Source organism: Macaca mulatta, chromosome 16 (genome assembly GCF_049350105.2).
Source record: "Macaca mulatta isolate MMU2019108-1 chromosome 16, T2T-MMU8v2.0, whole genome shotgun sequence".
In the NCBI taxonomy this organism is placed as follows: domain Eukaryota; kingdom Metazoa; phylum Chordata; class Mammalia; order Primates; family Cercopithecidae; genus Macaca; species Macaca mulatta.
This window is the reverse complement of record NC_133421.1, coordinates 70,869,143-70,892,760: the sequence shown is the minus strand read 5'-3', so window position 1 is coordinate 70,892,760 and position 23,618 is coordinate 70,869,143. Positions and strand designations below refer to the sequence as shown.

At 51.1% G+C, this 23,618-nt stretch overlaps 1 protein-coding gene across 46 annotated transcripts in view; it reads right to left on the bottom strand.

Annotated features, from left to right (window-relative positions):
* The window catches only part of MAPT (microtubule associated protein tau), a 132,172-nt gene that overhangs the window by 36,768 nt on the left and 71,786 nt on the right, over positions 1-23,618 (bottom strand). For 5 of the 46 annotated variants that reach the window (XM_077972237.1, XM_077972242.1, XM_077972239.1 and 2 more), the window contains exons 3-9: positions 19,705-19,791; positions 17,178-17,264; positions 13,188-13,253; positions 7,524-8,588; positions 4,344-4,399; positions 1,686-1,883; positions 157-283 (exon numbers count right to left, since the gene is read on the bottom strand). In XM_077972237.1, the coding sequence (XP_077828363.1) occupies positions 157-283; positions 1,686-1,883; positions 4,344-4,399; positions 7,524-8,588; positions 13,188-13,253; positions 17,178-17,264; positions 19,705-19,791 (1,686 nt within the window). The remainder of the gene's footprint in view (positions 1-156; positions 284-1,685; positions 1,884-4,343; positions 4,400-7,523; positions 8,589-13,187; positions 13,254-17,177; positions 17,265-19,704; positions 19,792-23,618) is intronic. The other 41 variants (XM_015119960.3, XM_077972254.1, XM_077972251.1 and 38 more) reach the window with 15 other exon arrangements.

Genomic DNA, 23,618 nt, shown 5'->3' with positions numbered 1-23,618 from the left:
GCGAAGGAAATGAAGACTCTGGTGCTTAGTGAACTGCAAGGTGCTGACCAGCTGCCAGGGGCCGTTCACTCTCAGTGGCCTAAGGCCTCCTAAAATGAAGGCTGTACCTCTGAGAGCTTCAGCTTCCTCTAAGATTCAAGAGAACATTCTTCTTACCAGAGCTGGGTGGTGTCTTTGGGGCGGGCGGGGTTTTTGCTGGAATCCTGGTGGCGTTGGCTTGGCCCTTCTGGCCTGGAGGGGCCGCTCCCCGGGGTGTGGCGATCTTCGTTTTCCCATCAGCCCCCTGTAAATGAAACAGGGTTGAGGGTTTTTTCACCATTGGGAAAAGTTGCTGCCACCGAGTCAACACCAGCCCCACTCCGCACCTTGACTCAAAACGCGGTTAAGACTGGGGTGACCCTTTGCCTTCTAGATGCCACAAGTGTCTGCTACAATCATGAGGGCTTGCTGGGCACACAAATCCACATCCCCACCCAAACTCCAAGTTCCCTGAGGACATTTCCTCTCAGAGGAACTATGTGCATTGGTTATCAGCATGAGTTGTGCCAAGGCCAGCAGAGCTTACAGCAATGATCAAGTCACTCTCCACTCCATGTCAATCAATCGGCAGGACATTAGTGCACTATGCATAGGCGGACATCCATTTTCTGACTCTAATTATGGATTTATTTGGCTGATGGTGGTTGGTTCCACCAGAGGCCCTTGGAGACAGTGTTGAACCTGGCCAAGGATGCTAAAGAGAGCTACGTTGTGTTCTTTCATTCTCTCCCATACAACCCTAAGGCGTCAGGAACTCCTTGGGTGTGCTCAGAGCAGGTGAGCACCCGAGGAGGGGAGCACCAGCATCACTGACAAAGCTGGCAGAGTCGGGCATGGCATAGTCTAGGGACTAGGGCAGTCCCTGGGTTCGGCTACCCAGCAGATGACCCTTAGACATAACACAAACTCAAAGAAGAAACTGACATTAACTAAGGACCACAAGCTAGTCCAGGGGGGAGTGGGCTCACAGGGCAGTGTTGCTGTGGCCTGATGCTGTCCTACCCAGATCAGGGCAATCTGGAAGCATTTCTGTTACCAAAATCAGGAATGGGCAAAGGAACCCAATGAGAGTAGCCATTTTGGGTTTGTTTTTAAAAAAAATTTTGCGACAGAGTCTTGCTCTGTCACCCAAGCTGGAGCCCAGTGGCACAATCTTGGCTCACTGCAACCTCTGCTACTGGAGTTCGAGCAATTCTTGTGCCTCAGCCTCCCGAGTAGCTGCAATTACAGGTGCACACCACCATGCTCGGCTAATTTTTGTATTTATAGTAGAGACAGGGTTTCACTATGTTGGCCAGGCTGGTCTCGAACTCCTGACCTCAGGTGATCCACCCTCCTCGGCCTCCCAAAGAGCTGGGATTACAGTGTGAGCCACCGCGCCCAGCCTTAGAGTAGCAATTTCGAAACCAAGGTCCCACCAGGTGTCTGAGGGGCTGCTGCTATGAGAGCCTGTGGGGTGCTGAAAGGTACGGCCCCCAGCTCTCTTTTCCTCTTTGCCCAGAATTCTAACTATTTACACGGTGCTTCTGTGTCAGAGCTCATTTGAAGAAAGGTCTTTGAGGCTAAATAAACAAAAAACAAAAAACACCCCACATTTGCAAACCACAGCAGAGCAGCCTGGTTCTTTTCAAAGGTGGTTTCCTTACCTTGAGTTTCATCTCCTTTGCTCCAGAACTGCCAGTTCGGGGAGTGACAGAAGAGACGTATTTAGGAGAGGAAGGTGGCTCTGGGCACACGGCAGGGCTGGAGGGTTGGATCAGAGGGTCTGAGCTACCAGGAGTGGGGTGTTTGGGGCTAAGGCAAGGCCTATTTTTCAAGGTTTTAGCAGAGGAACGTGTGGATGTCTTAAACATAAACATAAATAAAATCAAAATAAAAGTCAGCACATGGAGGAGGAAAACAAACTGAAAAAAGGACAGTAACTAAAAATAAATAAGGCAGGTAATGGTTGAAAGCAGTGATCTCCAGGCTGTTTGAATCAGGTACCCTTAACATCCCATCTGATCAGTAAGAACAGGAAAGTGACCATCCTCCCCAGTCATACTTCTTATATGACCAACTTACTCAACTCACATCTGACAAAGCTTTTAGAAGAGGACATGACAAAGGAATGGAAGTTCTAGTATGTTCTTTCTCCAGCCTGTTAGATGTGATTGTGCCCCTGAATTTGGAGACCACTGGTGTAAGGGTGCTTCGTAAGTTGATGGAGATCATCAAGGTACATGAATCTTAGGATGTTACTCAAGAAAATGTCGCCAAGTGTGTCATGGGTCTGAAGGGCCTTACTTTCTACTCAATTCCAGGCAAGGGGCTTTTTTGCCTGCCCATTAACCCATGGCCTCTTCCACCACACTGATAGACTCAATCAGGAGTGTGCCCACCCCACGTTGGAAAGATTCTATCTTAGGTTATGCCCACCCCCACCACACATGTGCTTTCTGATTAAAGTCTCAAATCAAACTAATATTAACACTATTTGGTGAATCCTAATCTGGCCAATGTTAACTCTTTTTTTGTCATTGTTGGTTTTAGAGATAGGGTCTCCCTCTGTTGCCCTGGCTGGAGTGCAGTGGTGCCATCACGGCTCACTGCAGCCTCTACCTTTTGGGCTCAAGTGATCCTCCCACCTCTGCCTGGCCAATTAAATTTTCGTTTTAGAGATGGGGTCTTGCTATGTTGCCCAGGCTGGTCTAGAACTCTTGGGCTCGGGAGGTCCTCCCACCTTAGCCTCCCAAAGTGCTGGGATTACAGGCATGAGCCACTGTGCCAAGCCTCCAATGTTTTCTCTTTTTCAGTTTGCCAGTGTAAACAACACTGCTAACTTTTGAACCCATTCCACATGAGGAAGCAGCCAGAGACACGTGTCTGCATACCTGTCCCTGTGGAGGCGGCGGGGGGTGGGGGGACCTGGAACCGGGATGTGGGATAGATGGTGACTGACACCCACAGTTCATCCTACCCATGGGGGATTTTGATGGGTGGGCATGGCCCCAGAGGAGAAGGGGATGTTTGGAGGGGAAGAGGTAGCGCTCTCAGAAAACAAAGTGGGGAGGCTAAGCCTCAAAGTGTTTCCGAGAGCGAGTCAGCTCAGAGAAGGGTCCTGACCCAGACTTCATTGGGCTTCTTGGGGATGTTATCTTATTGCTTTCCAACTCCCCATGGAAGCGGCCGAGACCCTCTGTGTGGCCAGGCTTGGTAAGGAGAACCCAGGAGATGAAGCAGTAGTGGGAGAGGAGGGACACAGGCTGGGGCCCTGGGGCTGATGACAAGAAAGCAAAGCTGGGGTGGGGGTATTGATGACCCCTCCTTCCTCGCTGCACATGGCCCCTCTCCACCAGCAGCACTCCCCACCTGGCCGAGGTCCACGGTAATAGATCTTTCCCCTCCCTAGAATCTAGGCAACTCCAGGGCAGGGATGTCGTACCCATGTGTGCTGCATGAATGAATGAACGAATGCATGCATGCATGAGGCTGGTATTCCCTGACCCCTGCCCCCGGCACTAAATGTGCACCATGATTGACAAGCAGCTGTCACTATCACTTCAGGGACCCAAAGGGCAGCTCTCCAAATTCCCGCAGGCCCTTCCGCTGCCTCACTAGGTGAGGCTGGGGAGCCCTGACTCTGCAGGCACTTCCGGGAGCAGCCCCCAACACACCAACACACCACCGAATGCTCAGAGCTATGTGGCAACTGGAGATGCCCTCTGGGCTCCAGGACTGATTAAAATTCAGCTGTTTCAGACAGAATTTATGCTGGAAATTTTAGATACCTTTAAGAAAAATAGGTCTTATCTAGAGCCATGGTGGGATTTTCCAGGAAAAACGCCACTGTGCAATTACGGGAGCATTTTCCCAGACACCAAGTCATTGAGGGAGTAAACGATGGGTGAAGTGAAATACTGAGAAGGATGGGCAAAGATCAGGGTGCAGTTTATGCAGTGAGCAGATGGCTTCATTTACTGTCCTGGGGTTGGTTTTCAAACACAACTTCATTTACTGTCCTGGGGTTGGTTTTCAAACACACCTTCATTTACTGTCAGGGTCTCACTGAAACTACACTAAGAAGGCTGGAATTAGCAGCATGACTTCATGAACCTGCCAACTTCTCTTCCCTGGGGTAAGTATCAAAACTAATAAATGCTGGACTTTTAAAAAGCCTGCCCCAAAATACAAAGCACTTTAAATGACAGCTGTGCTTTAGTGACAAATGCTCCCCACATTATATATGAGAATGAATCAGACATAAAGCACAGCTTCTCTGTAAACTGGACCAGCTGCAGAGTTCCGTGGCATCGTCAGCTTACCTTGGCTTTTTTGTCATCGCTTCCAGTCCCGTCTTTGCTTTTACTGACCATGCGAGCTGATAAAATATAAAATAAGAATGCTTGTCACACTCCATTTTCACTGTTCACAGAAACAGCCAGCTGTGGTGAAGTTGCATTTCTCTGGGATAGGTCCGTGTTTTGTTTAGTTGGGTCTGGTGGAAACCAGTTGGTTCTCTTCTCCCTTGAATGTGCTAGGTCTCACATTGTTAGTATCAGCATAGCACACTGGGGTCACTGATTAGAGCAACCTGGCAAGAGGGGGCAGCAGGCTGGCTGAGGGTGGGACCATGCAGAAGGGACGCAGCAGAAACTGTCACAGGGACATGATGACACGGAGGCTATCTAAGGAAGGTGCAGTCTCCCTAACCCACAGGCTCCTGCCCTGTTTCTGCCAGGGTCAGCCTCACCCCACTGGGACCAGCCCCACTCCACGGACAGGTGTTTTAAAAGCCTCAGGGCCATGGATATTGGTAGCTCAGTGAGGACCCAGCCTCCTGCAAGATCCAAGGACGGGGGTGGGTGAGTTGTCTCCACACTGCAGCCAGGCTTGGCCCTGGTTCCCTGTGAGGTGCCTGCTCACCCTCTGGGCCTTGGAAACTGCCTGGAGTCACCCAGCTCCCTTGCCCATGCGGCTAGATTGCCAGCAGCCCTGATTCCCACCTTCCTGGCCATCTTATGCTGACCACCCCATCTCCATTCCTGGTCACCTGCCTCCAGAATAGGAGAGCCTGGCAGGCTTGTCTTTGTCCCCTAGTTGCTGCAAGAAACCCCAAAGCTTACCCCTCACTAATAGGGGCTTTGGCCACCAGCCCCAGCTGCTCTCAGACGAGCCAAGCCCGGCCTAGCGCTGAGCCAGGCCTGGTGGGTTTCTTGCCACTTGCTGGTCTTCGAAGGGCACAAATCCTCACCGCTTCCCCCAGTTAGCTACAAACCAGTTACCATCATACATCATCACAGATAACATCAGCCTTCATCACACTCCCTGGTGAAACCAACCCACTGACCTGTCTGCCAGCATCAGTGCTAACTCACCCTTCTCCTTCTCTTGACAGCCACTGCTGAAAACTGATGATAGATTTTTTTCTTTGGTTTTAATATCATATTCCCTCTACCCCACAGACAATCGGGTCTCTTGGAGCTTCTCGTTGGCTATTGTCACCTGGATTTCTAGAGGGACCAGCAATGAGTATGCCCAGAGGTTTTCCAACTATACTATATGGCAGAATCACCTGCTAAAAGACTCCCAGGCTTACCCCACAACTGGGTTTGTAAGCCGAAAGTGGCCCCGGTAACCTGCACTTTAATAAGAGCCCCAGGCGAATCTGACTCACGTGTTCTTTCCTTTGCCCATATCAGCCAGCACCATCCATGGCACAACAAAATCACCTGCTAAATCAACATTTCCCAAACTGCAGAAGCACTGAACAAGTCCTCCTCCAGGAAATGTTAGCAGGTAGAATCGAGTAAGTTTGGGAAACCCACTTGTGACCTTCTCAGAGGGTCACAATGACTGTTAGTACGTTAAAGGTTCTGACAAGTCCAGCAGCAGAAAAGCCTGTTTAACTTAGTTTAGTCTGTTTTTTTTTTTTTTCCCGCAGTCACTGGGCCATGGAACTCTTTTTTAACCCAGACACACCTCCAGTAGGCTGGTAGTCAAGAAAACATCATTTCAGGAAATATTGTAGTAACCTGTCAGGTCAGTTATTTGTCCCCTACTGTTATAGGATATAGGATATACTTTTTCTCTCTTAACTTTATTTTATTTTACTTCATTTCATTTTTTGAGACAGAGTCTTGCTCTGTCGCCCAGGCTTGGGGTACGGTGGTGTGATCTTGGCTCACTGTAACTGCTGCCTCCTGGGTTCAAGCACTTCTGCTTTAGCCTCCCCCGTAGTTGGGACTACAGGTGCCCGTCACCACGCCCAGCTAATTTTTTTGTATTTTTAGTAGAGACAGGGTCTCACCATGTTGGCCAGACTGGTCTCGAACTTCTAACCTCAAGTGATCCACCTGCCTCGGCCTCCCAAAGTGCTGAGATTACAGGCATGAGCCACCGTGCCTGGCCTCTGTCTTAACTTTTCAACACAGGCTTCTTTATCTATAGCATTTCAAAGTTTTCTCTAAAAGTAAAATCTAATAAAAATTTAACAGATGCTTGCAACTGTGAGCTTCAGTAACATCCATTTCTGGGCTTGGCAAATAACTGTGAAATTCCAAGGGCCCCAAATTTATGGACAAGCTTGCCTTGTGGCTATGAGGTCTCCCGCGGGACACCAACTCTCCTCTCCCTGATACTTGGGACTCTCCCCACACCAATCCCACCCTGTGGGGCTGCTGTGGTCATGCTCCTGAGGGCTCAAGATGGGCCCCGCTCAGCCCCCTGCAATGCCAGCATGCGGATCTCCTCGTCCTCTGCTGAGGGAGGTGGCGGCCTGTGGACCAGGGAGATCTTGTGTCTGCTCCTCATCTTCCTGCCACAAGGCAGAGCGGGTGGGGGCAGGGTGCTGGGCCAAAGGCACAGTGTGGGCTCTGGGCCACCTCTGAATGCTGTGTGTGTCGCCTGCTGTGTGTACCCTGCCCATCTCCGTGTTAGGAGTCCACACTCCAGCACCTCCTGGGAGGCGCTGTGGGATGCAGGACAGGTATGTCTTTCAGAGCCAACCTACCTGGATCCCAAACCTGGCTCTGTCACTTACTACTCAGTGACCTTCGGCAAGTTACTGCACTTCTCTGGGCCTCCGTTTCCTCATCTGCAAAGTGGGGCTGCTTGTGCCTATATGGGAGAGTTGGCGAGTTCTAGACACCGTGAGGGAAGCTGCCACCCTGCTGGTGGAGGGCACCCACCAACCTCCTGTGGGCTGATGGGCCATTGTGGACACATCAAGTGGCCAGAGAGTCAAACAAGGTGGGGAGCACGCGGCGGGGGTGCTGGTGACATGCAGAGTGGCAGGCAAGCGTGAGGGGCGCGTGTGGCCACAGCCTGAGCACGGGAGGAGACCGAGGGAGTGGAGCAGCTGCACCCAGGAGTCGGTTTAGTGGCGTCCTAGGAATGTCGGAAGCAGCAGGAGTTGGGAGGGCCTGAAGCTCAGTGGCAGTAACCGCAGCCTGGGAGGCCCGGGAGGTCCCCAGGGAAGGAGCGAGGAAGCTCAAGACACAGACCTTTGAGTTGAGGGACCCGGCTGGCGGGTTTTCCCCGCGGAGCAGCAGCAGGCTGCTTTTCAGTGGGCTCTGGAAGCTCAGCCTCTTTTGTGTCCTCTCCCAAAGAGGGGCCCCGGGCCTCTGGCTCCTCTCCAGGAGCCCCTGGAAATGCAGCCCTTCCCGAATCCTCCTCCGGGTGCACCTGCTCCTTCTGCACGTTGGGTGTGATTTCCACGTGGAACGTGAACTCAGGGGGCATGTCCTGCCCTTCAGCCCACCCTGCACTGGGCCCCTCGGGCTCAGAGGCTGGGATCTCTGTGGAAACTCTGGAGAGGAAATCCACAGGGAGGGCAATGGCACCCTCCGCTGGGAAGCCTGGGACGCTGGTGGCTTCTCTGGCGGCTGTCTGGGGAGGCTGCCCATCTTGGACTGGGGAGACCCTGGATGGAGGGGAGTCTTGCGGGGAGGACTCATCGACGTCGCGGTCTTCATCCACCTCCTCCTTGCTCCCCAGCCTCTCTTTGCCCCCGGCTCCCTTCAGTGGCGGCCCCTCCTGGTGCAGGTCTCCCAGAAGCTGGTGCTTGAGCAGCTCAGGGGCGTGTTGGCCACCCTCTGTGTCCTCAGGTCCTGTCCCTGAAGGCTGGCGTGTGGCCTCTCTGGGGCCCTCAGGCAGGAGGGGAGCCCCAGGCATGCTGGACACGAGCTGGTGGCTCAGACCTGGGGGGCCTGGCTCTCCGAGGAAGACTTCCTGGACCACCTTACCACTTTCAGGCTCTGTGTGGAGATACGCAGGGGTGGCGGACTTCGGAAAGGTCGGACCCTTCTCGGCCCAGTCCCCACCTTTTGGTCCCCACTCCTGGGAGGGCTCTCGAGGGCCTCCTGTTGGAGGAGGCGCTGAGCAAATGGGACGGTGCTGAGGAAGGCTCGCGGTCAGTGGGATGGGAGCTTCTGGCTCTTTCTCCCCCAGGCACAGCCCAGAGACCCCAGAGGCCTCTCCGCAGGGTCCAGGCTGGACGTGAGCACTAATCTCATTGGCCAGGGGCCTTTCAGGTGCCTTCCTCTGCTGGCCCGGAACTCTCAACTCCTCTGGTTTGAAGAGGCAGCGATAGCAAAAGGTTAACAAGGGCGCATTAATTGCTTAAGAGAGGGAGCATCATCCTGGACAAAATGACATTGAGAGGGCATCCTAGCCCCCTAACAAAGAGATGGGAGCACAGCTCTGGGCTCATCTCGTTGCCTTTGCTTGCTTGGAATGACAACTCTCCTGGTCTAGCTGCCACCAGCTCCCTGGGTCCTCCCCTCTCTGGGCCTCAGTTTCCTCATCTGTAAGGAGGGTTCCTGGACGTGGTGACCTCTGAGGGCCCTTCTGGTGTGGGTGTTATTCCTCTGCCTGTGATGGGCTCTGGTTGGGCACAGAGCATGTCACACATCTAGAGCCACCTTGGGCTCATGGGCTTAATCTACTGGGAAAGCGGGAGGGCTAAGGAAGCTTCTCCTGCTTTCTAGGGAATTTGAGCTTCCCAAAGAGTCTAGCCTCTAGATGGTACCTGGCTTGGGTGTAGCGAGAATCCCCTTTCCTCTCCCTACCTCTCACTGTTCCCCCGCCTCCCTTTTTTTTGAGACAGAGTTTCACTCTGTTGCCGAGGCTGGAGTGCAGTGGCGCGATCTCGGCTCACTGCAACCTCCGGCTCCCTGGTTCAAGTGATTCTCCTGCCTCAGCCTCCTGAGTAGCTGGGATTATAGGCACACGCCACCGCACCCGGCTAATTTTTGTGTTTTTAGTAGAGATGGAGTTTCACCATGTTGGCCAGGATGGTCTCAATCTCCTGACCTTGTGATCCGCCCACCCCAGCCCCCCAAACTGCTGGGATTACAGGCATGAGTTTTTTTCTTTCTTTTTTCTTTTCTTTTTTTTTTTTTTTTGAGACAGGGTCTCGCTCTGTCACCCAGGCTAGAGTGCAGTGGTGCAATCACAGCTCATTGCAACTTTAACTCCAGGGCTCAAACGATCCTCCCATCTCACTCTCCCGAGTAGCTGGGACCACAGAGGCACGCCACCACGTCTGACTAAGATATTATTTTTTATTTTTGTAGAGACAGGTCTCCTTATGTTGCTTAGGCTGGTCTCGAATTCCTGGGCTCAAGCAGTTCTCCTGCCTCTGGGATTACAGGCATGAGCCACCATACTTGACTTCTGCTCCCCTTTTTGGTAAATGAAACCAGTGAAACTAGTGTCTACAAACTCTGCCTCAAGCCCATCCTCTGATAGATTTGGAAAATCCAAAATGTGTGATCATCAAGAATAGAGTCTTTACTGATAGACCTGCCATAAGACTCCTCAAAAAATAAGCCCCATTCAGATCTATCCAGGTCACTGACCACAGACAAGCCCCTTGCACAGGTGAGGTAGGCTCCCGTGGGAGGAAGGGCTCTGCACAGCAGACAGTGACGGCCCTCAGGAGCACTGCTGTCCCTTGGTCACACAGCTTGCTGCACACCAACCCAGCTGATCAAGGGCACATTTCATGTTTTTCTGGTTCATTCATGTGACATTCATTAATCTGGCTGCATATTAAGAACAGGACAATTATACTCCTTGGTTCTCCTAATAAGCACCCTTTATGTTTTTTAACTCCCAACTCTTTGAACACCCCATCTAGTCGCAACACAACAACCCATGCAACTCACCAGCTCTGCTTTAAACAAAACCTGCAGCCCTGAAGGATTCGGGGGCTTGGAAAAGAAAGAAATTTGGATGAGGTGGGGGAGGAAGGTGTGGTCATGGACACACACAGGTAACATGTGGGCCCACCCCATCGGAGGCAGGGTGGTTGCCACGGGCTCATCCCCAAGAGGCCTGGTCACAGCGCAGCAGCACCTCCAGCAGCACCTTCAGTCTGATACTGGCCATGCTCATGGGCCCCTCCAATTCCTATTTCTGGCATCGACCACAATGCATGCCACACAGCAGGTAGTTTAATCAGTGGATCCTGAACGTATCAACTGGTGTCAGGAAACACTGACTTCTGCTTCTTACAGGGTCTGCAGGTGCCTTATGAGAGCCTTTGGTCAGTCTCTGGGAAGAGCAGCCTACAGGAAACCCTGAACCTGAGCGCCAGAACTGACCAGAGACAGGGGCTGCCCCTATGCCGCCCCAACAGGACAGGTCTCCACTGCCTTCCAGAAGGCGCTTTCCTCCTAGAGCTTACTAGAGTGCTCTTGACTGTGATGTTACAGTACTCTGATATAATACAAGACTTTAAGAAACACTATTAAAAAAGAGACAAGGATCCCAAACATAAATAGTAAACGTACCTTGAAAAGTAATGGATACAGGATTGTACAGCGTGTGTAGGTGTGGGGGTGTGTGTGTATCAATGAGGAAACTGACATGATTAATTACACCCCTGGAGGAAGAAGCCAGGTTAGGAGAACGTTCTTTTTTTTTTTTTTTTTGAGACAGACTCTCGCTCACTCTGTCGCCCAGGCTGGAGTGCAGTGGTATGATCTCGGCTCACAGCAACCTCCACCTCCCAGGTTCAAGCAATTCTCCTGCCTCAGTAGCAACTCTCCTGCCTCCTACTCCTCCCATGTAGCTGGGATTACAGGTGTGTACCACCATGCCCGGCTAACTTTTGTATTTTTAGTAGAGATGGGATTTTACGATGTCAGCCAGGCTAGTCTCACACTTCTGGCCTCAAGAAATCTGCCTGCCTTGGCCTCCCAAAGTGCTGGGATTACAGACATGAGCCACGGCACCCAGCCTGGTTGGGAGAATGCTAGGAAGTACTCAGCAAATATTAAATGTAGCAATTCTCAGGGGTTAGGAGGAGTTCGAGATAAATGAGTATTGTAAACACAGTAGTCCAGGTAAGTTAAGCCCCCATGCCCTCTTCAGGAGGCCTGGTCTCTAGACACTTACAGAAGAAAAGCCCACCCATCGTATACAGGCCTTCCCATGGCTTACTCTCAAAAGACTGCAGCTCCATCCTGAAACACCTTTTTCCATCTTACTAATAGGTACTTTATCCCTCCATGATTCCAGGCTGCTGTCAGAAAGCTTAAAATTCAGTGAGCGCAAAAGTCAAGTTCCCAGCAAAGATGGTGGCCTGGGCTTTTTCTCTTGCATGGAATATGTTCTGTGGGCATGTAGACATAGCCTGCACTAAAAATCAGTAGAAAAAACTCAGATCCACTTCTGTTTATGGAAAGCAATGATTTCTAGAGGTCATACGCTATCAAAACCTCTAGTTTTACCTAAGTTGAAAAACATGACCTAAAAGAAACAGGAGCCAAGCTTCTAGTTTTTGAAGCTCTTTGTTAGCCTAAGAATGAAAATGTGCCTTTCTGTGCCATGTGAGATGAGAAACGTCAGCCTGCTATAGGCTGTGACCTCTCTGGGGGCAGGAATGTGTAGTTAGGCCTCAAAATTCCCTCAACGAGGCAGAGTCTCCTAGGATCAGACGGCCTCAGAGGCAGCTCTGAACACTGGACAGAGCCCATCACTCAGGAGAAAAGAACAGCATCTTCCCAGCCCTTTTGCAATCTAGAAGCTTCCACATTTTACAGTAGGCTTTCAAGTTCATTTATCTAGCAAATGACAGAAAACAAGCCCAGCCCACATTATATCAGTATCACAGGTCTCCCATTTCCTAAAGTTAGGAATCTCTAGGATTTTTAAAGTTCTTAAGATATTTATGATAAATGATTACACAAAGCTGTCTTTCTTGAACACAGCAGTCTGATACCTGAGAAGAAAATCATAAGGGTTGAAGGCTGCAGAGAAGAAAGTTTAAAAGCAATCGCTTGGGGGTGACATGGTTAAGGCCTTGCTCCTGGATCGGCCAGAGGGCAGCCTGCAGTGAGAATCGCTGTATTTGAGTTTCTTTTTTCTTTTTGAGACAGAGTTTCGCTCTTGTTGCCCAGGCTGGAGTGCAATGGCATGATCTCGGCTCCCTGCAATGTCCGCCTCTTGGGTTCGAGCGATTGTCCTGCCTCAGCCTCCTGAGTAGCTGGGATTACAGGCACCCACCACCACGCCCAGCTAATTTTTTTTTTTTTTTTTTTTTTTTTGAGATGGAGTCTCGCTCTGTCGCCCAGGCTGGAGTGCAGTGGCGCGACCTCGGCTCACTGTAAGCTCCGCCTCCCGGGTTCAGGCCATTCTCCTGCCTCAGCTTCCCGAGTAGCTGGGACAACAGGCACCCGCCACCACACCTGGCTAATTTTTTGTATTTTTAGTAGAGATGGGGTTTCACCGTGTTAGCCAGCATGGACACCTGGCTAATTTTTTTATTTGTAGTGAGACAGGAATTCACCATGTTGGCCAGGCTGGTCTCAAACGCCTGACCTCAGGTGATCGGCCCGCCTGTGTTGGGATTAGTGGTGTGAGTCACCATACCCAGCCTAGAGTTCCTGTTAGACGTTCATTCTCAGCTCCCAGGTCAGACTAGGTCTTTCAGAACTCTAAATGCCTTAGGAATTGCCCAGAAATGATATTAGAAAAAAAACCACCAAGGGTCTTTCTATATCTGAGTAGCCAACCTTTGATAAGAACCAACTCCCTAAAATCTCCTGGATTTGTGAATTAGGGCTCGGGTCCATTTAAATGATCTTTTCAGGGCAGAGCCCACCCCATGTCCCTCCTCCCAACCCCAAAGTCACGGCAGGCAATTCCAGTTCACTGACCTTGGGTCACGTGACCAGCAGCTTCGTCTTCCAGGCTGGGGGTGTCTCCGATGCCTGCTTCCTCAGCTGGTGTATGTGTCAGCAAATGAAGGGGGGTAAAAGCAAAACAGTTATTGTTTGCTAGAAACCAAGCTCTCTGTGTCTTCTGGTATTTTCCCTAAAACATTCAGGAAAGTCACGTCCCAAGAATACTAAGGTGCCTCAGCTCTGGCTTCTCTGCAAATGTCATTGCTGAGGATGCTGGTGGTAAAAGTTCACTAAATAAAATGCACAGCACCCACATGCAGGTGTGGCTATGACCTAGTAGGAAAGACTTTCTCCACTGCGGCCCTGAATGCCCCACTCCACAAGGACACACAGGCTGAGTGAGGTCAGAGAAGCAGTTTGCTGCTGAGCCGTGGTCGTGGAGGCTGTGTCTAAGCAGTGGCTGCTGGGAAGTTCAAGGAAAGACTTTGCCTGGGTTGTGGAGTCAGGCAGACGGAGTTCGTATCCAGGCACCAGCCTCCATTTCCTCTGAGCCTCCATTTCCTCATCTAGAACCCCAGATGAAGATACTAGTTTGTCTTGTAGAAGGATGGTGAGGGTTAGTAAGAGAATTTGTGTGAACACGTTTAGCCTGGTGCCTGGCATATGGTAGGTGCCCCAAAATGTTACGTTTCCTTCCTCCCAACTTCTGGGTAAATGCCTTTCACAGAATGCCCTGAATGGGTGCTACTTGGTAAGAGGGAGGCTGGCAGTGCTACTGAGCAGTTTTTGGGGGTATCTTGGGTTCCTGTTTAGGAAGCCACAGCTCACCCCAAACAAGAAAGACTGAGAAAGTTCCTGACCACATCAATAGTACCAAAATCAACGTGCTTTAAAAACACCAATTTCTGCATCATAAACAACAGGACACTGTTACAGGACAATGCATGCAATTGTTCAGAAGAAGAGTTTATAAGGCAAGTTGGCCACGTTGACATGCATTGACCTCAGGCCACCAGAATCACCAGCATTTCCTGAGGGCAGTGATAGAGGTCACTGCCTCTGAGAAATGCATACATGTTGCTGGTTGGGCCATCAGTCTTATCTCCCAGGCCTGCAATGAGTCAGTCACTCTCTGCACCTAAGACAGGAATGCTGGATCCCCACCACTGGCCAGCACAGGCCTGTGTGAAGACTGTAGGCAAGGGAGAGAAAGGTTCTCGAGGTTCCTGGTAGCCATGTGGTAGCCTCAGAAACACCCAGGCCATTGGCTGTCCCCAGGCAGCTGCTAAGGGGATGGGAGGGTAGGCAATGGGCTCAGGGGGCTCCCATCACTAGCACTAGCATGACACAGACACCCTCCGGGTCCATCCAGCCGACACTGCGCTGCCCACGAGGCCCAGTGGTGACAGTGCCTTGTCATGCAACAACATCACTGAGCGAGTGTTGGCTCAACTGCCTGGGCACAGCTCTGAGTGCAGATTCGGCCTGAGTTTCTGACAAGGTGATGGCAATGGTAGAAAGGCTCAGAGTGACAGCAAATCCCACTAAATGCCAGAGTCCTTGAGACAGAGAGCATGTGGAGGCTTCCCTGGACACTGTCACTGCCACGGCACTGGGTGAGTCACCTTGCTGTCACACACCAGCGCAGAGCTGTGATAGCCGGGCCTGGCGTGAGTCAGAAATTGGAGGCTGTGCTGTCTTTGCCACCGCTTGACCCCAGCAAGGGAGCTGCTTGGAAACAACAAGGAGGGAGGGAGGGCACAGTGGAGGTTGGACCTCACATCACCAATGGCCTCTCTGTACCCTGCGGAATGTTTTACAAGAGCCAGGAGGGCCCTGTGCTCTCCAGCAAGGCAGGATCCTGCAAGGGGGTGGCCACTCTGCACCCTAACTGGATGGCCCATGGGGAGTTTCACTGGAGCGCCAAGAACAGCAAATAGGATGGGCCAGAGCGAGGTGCCAACTAAGGTCTGCATTGTCAGTAGCTGAAGACACATGCACCCAACTCTAGAACCACCCCACCACACGGAGGGTGTAAAGGGATCTTTAGGAGGATTTCCTTGGAGAGAGTGGCTTGGGGGTGGTGGGAGTGGCTACATGGCCACCCCCATCACAGTCCCAGTACAATGTTTCAAGTCAATACGTTGAGGACATGTGGTGCATGTCCCCTCTGGTTAGGGACCTGGTGGTCTATGATCAGGGCCCCACCAAGGAACACTGAGAATCTGCCCATTCTCAGATGGAAGATGGGCTGGCCTTGCTTTGGGGGCAGAGCAAAGGACAGATGCTACAGTCCTGAGAACTGTCCGCACACCCACAGTTTGCTTGCCAGCATGTTTCCCGTGGGCCCCATGTGGGCACAGGTCAGAGAGAGTGCATGGGAGCCTCAGATCATGTCTAAGAGGTGGCAACCAGCAGGACCTCAGAGGTGAGGCTGCAGCCAGATCTTCAGACTCCCACAGGGCCGAGGAGATGACACGGCCACCAGAATCCAGTGCAGAGGAAGGGCTCTTCAGGGGAGGATAGCTGGAGATGGCAGGCTGGGGGAAGAGTCTAGAAGAATTCAAATAAGGTCCCCATGGAGAGAGAGAGAAAGAGTATCTCCTTGAAACCTATGCAGGGAGTGTGACATGGCTCACACCAGGACCGACTCAGTAAGAACCTTCCTGTTTCTCCTACCCCTCCCTTCCCCGCCAGCCCCCAAGGGGAATGGCGGCAACTTTGAATGGAGTTAGAAGCTTTGACTGTCACATGGGACTGGCTGTTCTAATTATTTAGCATTTGCACACTGTGTTTTGCCACTGTGGAGACTAACGTACTTTCAATTACTTTGGAGTGATGGAAAAGTCAAGAGTTGGCTAGAGTTTTCATTCTGGGCAGGGGAGGGATTTCCCCCAGTGAAATAACTGAAGGGAGAGGAGGAGAGAAACTGAAGTTCCCCGTGATCGCATCCCGTGATCGTGCCACGGTCTTCAAACATCCTTCACGTTCAAGGATGAGGCTCTGCCCCAGCTTCGAGGACATCCCCTCTGCCCATCTCAGGGGACCTCACGGATCAAGTCACAAAGCAGAAATGCACTCAGAAGGGGCCAGGGTGGGGCTGGTCTCAACACACAGAGCCCTAGAGAACGCTGCAGGCTTCCCCAGTAGCTGCAGGGAGCACCATCTTTAGGAAGGAAAAGAAACTCTTTTCTGGGCACATCTTCCCTGCTCTCCATTGCTGATGAAATCCTGTCTAGGCCTCTTCTGCATTTCTTGTTGGGCAACTGGGCACCCTCCAAATCACCAAACCAATGGCTGGCATCTTTACGTAAGTGCAGTGAAGAGACGTGAAGGAAATGACTCCAGGAGCTCCAGGCTGTGCGGGCATTTCCTAGGGCCTGGGGAGCTGAGCCACTCTTGGGTGACTGCAGCCTTGAGCCCAGCGCCCTGTCCGATCAATTCCCCATCACCCGTGTTGAAAAGGCATTCTCGTCATGCCTGTCCTACACGAATATGTTTGAAAAGGAGACAGAGTCCCAGAACTGGATGCTAGATCACATGTCTCAGCTCCTCTGGGACCACCTCATTAAGATCACCAAAAGATGCGGTCCAGTCATCTGCACCCTCTGTGCGCTCAGGTGATCTTTGGGTCCACCCCTTGGGAGGTGGCCCTGTGCCGGACAGTCTGAGCAGGAGGGTGGCTGACCTCAGGTGCCAAGAAGGCACGGGTCTGCCACCACCTGCCCCAGAAAATCCTGCAGAGAACTCCCTGGAACTGATGCGCTGACTGAGGCAAGATGAGGAGCGTCTAGAAGTCCAGAAGGCCCTAAATGCTCTGAGAGGCTGGCAGGCAGCCAGGGAGGTAGCTGGGCACCAAGACATCAAGCTACTCACAACCCAAGATTTCCAGGAGCCAGAATCCACCCATGTTCCTGCCCCACAGGAGGATAAACACGCAAAGTGCCCTCACTTCTGTCGCAGGTCAGCTGGGGCACCGGGCAGGGCCTTGACTGCCTGGGGGTCTCTGGGGCTCACCCTCACCTGTGGTTCCTTCTGGGATCTCCATGTGGGGCTGGGCGGCAGCCTGCTCGCCGGGAGCTCTCTCATCCACTAAGGGCGCTGTCACATCTGGAAACCACCGAGAACCACCTTAGAGGAGCCAGGATGAGCCATGCCCATCACCTTTGCTTCTTGTGCAGGAGCAATGCAGGGAGGAGGAGTGAGGAGGGGATCAGCCATATGCAAGAAAGCAGCCCTGAAGCAGGGCCTGAAGCCCCTGCTGCCAGCTCCCCAGGAAGCACACTGACATGCTGCTGAGTGCTACTGGCTCATGAACTGCCCAGCTCATCCACCAGGAAAGCCCGGCAGCCCTGTCTAAACCCCAGTGAAAGGGACTGCTGGGCATGGCCCCAGGCATTTTAAAAGAATACTGAAAACCAGATGATTGCTCATAACTATTTGATCCTTAAGGCGAGAATTACAGCTGAGACAGCACGGGGACTGGGGGGGTTAGGGCGGGGGCTATGGTTTTGCTGTGAGACTTTGGGCAAATCCTTGGTCCATTTTGATTGGACAGTTTCCTCATCTGCAAAATGGCAGTGTCTTCTCTAGGTGACTTCCAAGACTTCTCCCAGCTCTAACCCCTGTCTCCAAGCCCATGACCCATAATTCAAAAATGCAGAGTCCCTTGCATGGCAATAAATAGGTCCGGTCCTATCCAAAGTCAGGCATTTGACTGTCGCATGGGTCCACCTTCACAGCAGAGGCAGGAGGGAAAGCTCGGCTACCAGGAGCTGCTGTCAGTCTCTCATCAAGGTAAACGCTTCCAAATCAGTGTTCCTCTCAAGCAATGCCCTGGCACACTCCCAGGCCACTCCAGGTACACGTAAGGAGTTGTCAGCTTTGAAGGCTTTCCAAGTTCAATGAAGGACATTTTAATTATGGTTGTCTTGGGTGCAGGCAGAGCAACCAGGCAAGATCCCAGCCCCAGCAGGGCTCCCTCCACCAGGGGTGGGAGCCAGTGCTCTTGAGTCTCACGCCTGCACAGGGTCCAGAGGGCATTGAGACTTGTTTGGGAGATTCTTCCAGACTGTTGAGGGAGCACTGAGAGCCAAGGCTTGGGAAGCTGGCATGAGGTCTGGCATCGTTTTGTAGACTTTCTCAGGATGGCAGGCAACTTGCAAAACCATCCCGACAAGATGAACAGGAAGTGTCTTGCATCACTAGCTCTAAGAAGGAGCCAAGAGAATCTAACCTGGATATTCTTATGAGGCTAAGAACCTCAGCAGCAAGGCCCACGCCTGCTGCATCCTCTAAAGATGCAGCATTGTACCAAGCAAGGGGCGGGCACTTGACAGCCACTTTCCAAATTCATCCAAAGGTAGATGCTTGCAGAGACACTTGGGCAAGTTTTTCACCCCAAGACACAAGATCCAAATGAATGTGCAGAGCCTGGAGAAGTGCTAAGAAAGGAACCTTGAACCTCCAAGGGGAGGATGGAGAGACAGACGGGCAGATACTGCCAACTAGTCACTTGAAAGCCATTATTAACATTCTTCTCCCTTGATTTATTCTGCTAAAGAGGCTGGAAGGCAAAATGCTCAATGTCCTAGCCTTGCCTGCAGCAAGGGGTGGCCATAAGACCCAGCTCTGGCTGATGAGACATAAGTAGAAGACTGCCACTTGCAAGAAAACTCCTGTTTTCCTAAGGGGACGCATTTAGTTTCAGGGCCCTTTTGGCCACTTTACTTTGCAACTCATTCCTGCTTCAAAGGCAGATGTGATGCCTGGAAGTGCAGCAGCCACTTTGTAACCATGAGGCAACAATCCAACCACTAAAGATGACAGAAAATAAAGACGGGAGAGCATCAGTGACCCTTGAGGTGCTGGCCAAGTTCAGGCATCTGATTATGTGAGAAAAGTAAACCTCTTCATGTAAATGCCACAGTTAGTTGGGGTTTCTGTTTCTTACAGCCAAATGCAGTCTTGACTGATACAGATGGGAAGCAAGAGAAGATGGTCAAAATCAGGACTGAGGAGCACGTCAGGAAGTATGTGAGTCCTAATAACCTAGATGCTGAGTGTCTGGAAAGGACAGGTTAGAAGGGCTGGAACAAACATCGTGGCCAAAGTCCAGAGGCCCAGGCCACACCCAGAGCCCCCAAAATGAAAGATACTAAACCAAGATCAGATGTGCACTGACCTGCCCCTTCCCTCAGCCAAATGGCTGCTCTGGGACCTGCTGGCCCCTGAAGAAAGAGAGAAGAGGGGGCTTTTGAAGGGGGTATGGGAGGACAATCGTATGGAGCGGGGTTTTGTGGAGCTGTGCGCGGGACTCTCCAAGGGTGGCTGCCTCCAGAGCACACATGGGATGAAGGTGCCCACGCTCAGCACCAGCAAGCAAGGCATCGAAGCAGGGCTCAGCTCCCGCCACACTGTCCTGCAAAGCACCGAATGAGTGAGCACATTTCTCAGCCAGGGGGAGCAGCAGATGCAGCCAGGAGGGAGGCTCAAAGCACAGCTAAGCACAGGCTGGAGGCATGGAGGGGGCGTCTGAAGCGGGGCCCACCTTCCGCCGTTGGAGTGCTCTTAGCATCAGAGGTTTCAGAGCCCAGTTCCTCAGATCCATCCTCAGCGGGGGTCTGCAGGGGAGATTCTGGAACACACATGGTGAGGCCTCAGAACGGCGGCCTCTCCCCAGCGCCCCCTTTTAATCTCAGGAGGAACTGGGGAGCAGTGTCTTGTGGAGCTGAAAATTGCTCCCCATGGAAACAGTTGGAACACGGCCTTGTGACAAACCCACAAAAGGGACCAACCCCACCTCCCTCCCTGCCAACATGACTGTGCCCCACACCAGGGCCATCAGACGAGGACACAGGTGATGTGCGTTTGCTCCTGGGTGACAGGAGAAAGTGCCTCTTAACCAGCTAGTGGTGCCACCTGAGGCAAAGGTTTATCTTCCATTGGTCAACGGGCAGCAAATACCAGAAAGCCCAGCTACGCATGAACCTTCTGCTTTGTTCATTGCTATTAATTAACAAGCAGACACCTAGGAAAACACTCAGAGATCCAACCCCTTCCTTGGAAAAGGAGTCAGCTCAGGGCAGACACGGTGCTTACTTCTAAGTGGACATTAGGTGGTGTTTGGATGCCATCAAGCGTCCACAGAAAGATCTCCAAGGACTGATGGACAAGCTGTGAGTTACATTTGAAATGGCAGCCATGGGTACCTACAAGAAAACTGTCCTTTCAGAATGGGAAGCTTGGGCAAGAGAGGCCCAAATGATCACAGTGGTTGACAGTCACACCCTCCACCAATAATGCCCTTAGTAAGGCAGCTTTTGTTGGCTTAATAGAAATTAGAAAACTACTTCCTCCTCCTAGAAGGACTGAATTGTCCATTCCCTGTGGTACTTTGGCCACTGGGAGTCAATCTGCCCTGGTTATTTTATGGGCTTATCAATGCATCCTGCAGTATCCGGGGCAGAGCAGGTCAAGACCTTACCCTCTGGAAGGTTGAGACTTCTTGAGAGCCTGATGTATACAGAGCTGAGTGCTAGGTACTGGGAAGGGACAAAATGCTCAGAAGATACAGTCTGTGCTCTGGGAGTACACACTCTCCTGAGGGAGGAAGGATGGCCACACACAGCAAAAGACTCAAGGGCAGGCCCAAGGCCAGCCGATAGGGTCCTCCTGGAGGTGCCCTACCAGGAAGCGGGAGTTATAGGCTAGAGAGCACAGGACCAAGGGGCAAGATGGCTGGGTTCAAGTCCCAGTTCCACTTCTTTCTGGTCAGGTGGACTTGGACCTGCCTCTCAGGGCCTCTGTTTCCTCATTTGTAAAATGGGTGAGATGACCTCAACTCTACCTCCTAGAGCTGCTGGGAGAATCCCATGAGTGAATGTTGGTAAAAGCACCTTCAAATCATGAGGATTTATACATGTGGATCTAGTTCTCATCGATGTAAAGGAGCCAAATGTTTATGGGGGCAGCCCTGGGCTTCTCTTCAATTCAATCCCACCTGGGCTGTCCACAGTGGACCATGGTAGTAAATCATGGCTCAAACCATGATGGGTGGGTGGATGGATGGATGGATGAATGGGTGGATGGATGGATGGGTGGATGGATGGATGGATGATTGGATGAATGTATTATTGGATAGATGACTGGATGGATGGGTGAATTACTGAATGATTAGATGGATGTATAATTATAAGGATGGATATATGAATTAATAATTTATTAGTTGGATGTATGAATGTATAATTGGATAGAGGTATGATTGGATGTATAATTATATGGATGTGTATATGTATAATTGAATGATTAGATGCATGTATGAATGTATAATTGGATGGATGTGTAATTGAATATACGACTGGATGATTGGATGGATGGATGGATGGATGGATGGATGGATGGATGGATGGGTGGATGGATGGATGGATGGGTGATGTGTAGATGATTGGATGTATGTATGATTGATTGGATGAAGATATGGGTGGATGGATGGATGGATGAATGGATGGTTGGATGAATGGATGATGTATAGATGATGTATGTATGATCAAATGGATAATGGGATAGATACAGGAAGGAATAGATGGATAATTGGATGAATCGATGGAAAAATGAATGATGTAGAGATGTATGGTTGGATGTATGTATGATGGATGGATGATTGATGGATGAAAGAAAGGATGGATGGATAAATGGATAGATAGAGCTGGTGATGTACAGATATATGACTGGATATATGTACGATTGGATGGATGATGAGAAGGATGAAGGAAGGGATGGGTGGATGGATGGATGAATGGAGGGAAGAATGGATGATGTACAGATATATGATTGGATGTATGTATAATTGGATGGATGATGGGATGGATGAAGGAATGGATGAATGGATGGATGGATGGATGGATGGATGGGTGGGTGGTGTACAGATGACTGGATGTATGTATGATTGGATGGATGATGAGAAGGATGAAGGAAGGGATGGGTGGATGGATGGATGAATGGAGGGAAGAATGGATGATGTACAGATATATGATTGGATGTATGTATAATTGGATGGATGATGGGATGGATGAAGGAATGGATGGATGGATGGATGGATGGATGGATGGATGGATGGGTGGGTGGTGTACAGATGACTGGATGTATGTATGATTGGGTGGATGGAGGAAGATATGGGTGGATGGATGGGTGGATAGATGGATGGATGTGATGGTAGCATGTAAAGCTTCCATCAGAATTTCTGAGTTCTTTGCCAGTACCTCTTAGTCATCTTCCCTCAGCTTCTCCTGTGCCTGGCAATGCATGCCCAGAAAAGCCTCTCCAGTCTTCCCAGTGGTGTCTCAGCCATCAGATCAGTGGTTCCTCAGCTCTCAGCTCAGTGAATTCACTCCCCTCTGTATGACAGAAATTCCTCACTCTCATGCACATGGTGGCTGAATGGGTTTCCTCTGCTTTCTAATTGCCCTATTCATGGCTTAGACTCAACTCTGGATAGATCAGAGCCTCTAGAGAGTCAGGCAGATGGGGCCCAAATCCTGGCTCCACCACCTATTGGTTGTGTGATGCTGACCGAATTCCCTAACCTCCCTCTGCCTCAGTTTTCTCCCTTGTATAATGGGCATGGAAGTAGCTCCACTGGCTCACAGGGCTTCTGTCAGCATGAAACTGTTGAATGCTTATTTAAAGCACTTTGTACCATGCCTGGCAGATGAGAAGCCCCCAATAAGTGGCAGTGATTATTTTCAGTCCTTGTCACCTTGGTTGAAGGGCCCAATGTAGCACTGCTCATGCTCACCAGCAGGAACTTGAGTATTTTATTTAGTGCTGATGGTGGTGATGCAGATATGGAATCAACTGGGAATCCTGGAGGGCCCCTAGCAGGTAGCTGACCATTGCACCAGATGGACAAAGTGGCTCTGGTCATATGAGGAAAAGTCAAGCATCACGTTGTAGTCACAGATCCCGTCAAGCACATGGGGACTTTTAGTGTGGAAACTGCAAACACTCCCTCTGTGGCACAGACTGCTGAGGGTCCACCTGGTGTCCATTCTCTCTACCTTCCTTGGGAACAGAGCCCTGATATGATATAGAACAGAGCTGTGCCCAGTTAAAAGGCCACATCTGCCAGCTTCCTGGGCAGGCAGGGGTGGCTGATGAGAAGCTAAGGGAAGTCATTGGATAGGAAGTCCAGGAAAATGTCTGGATGGGAGGAGCTCAGCTGAGAGGGTCTCCCTTTGTGCCCAGCTCATACCCTTCCTCCTTTTCCAGGGGCCTTTCTGAACATGAGACATCTTGAACATGGAAGTCACATACTCAGAATGGTGGGCTTTTTTTTTTTTTTTTCTGGTTGTATGAAAAGATCATTGTCAGTTCACTGGCTGTGCAAAACAGGCTGGGTACCAGAATTGGCCTGTGGCTCATAGTTTGTGGAGCCCTGCTTTAAGGAATGGCTCTGGGGCCTTG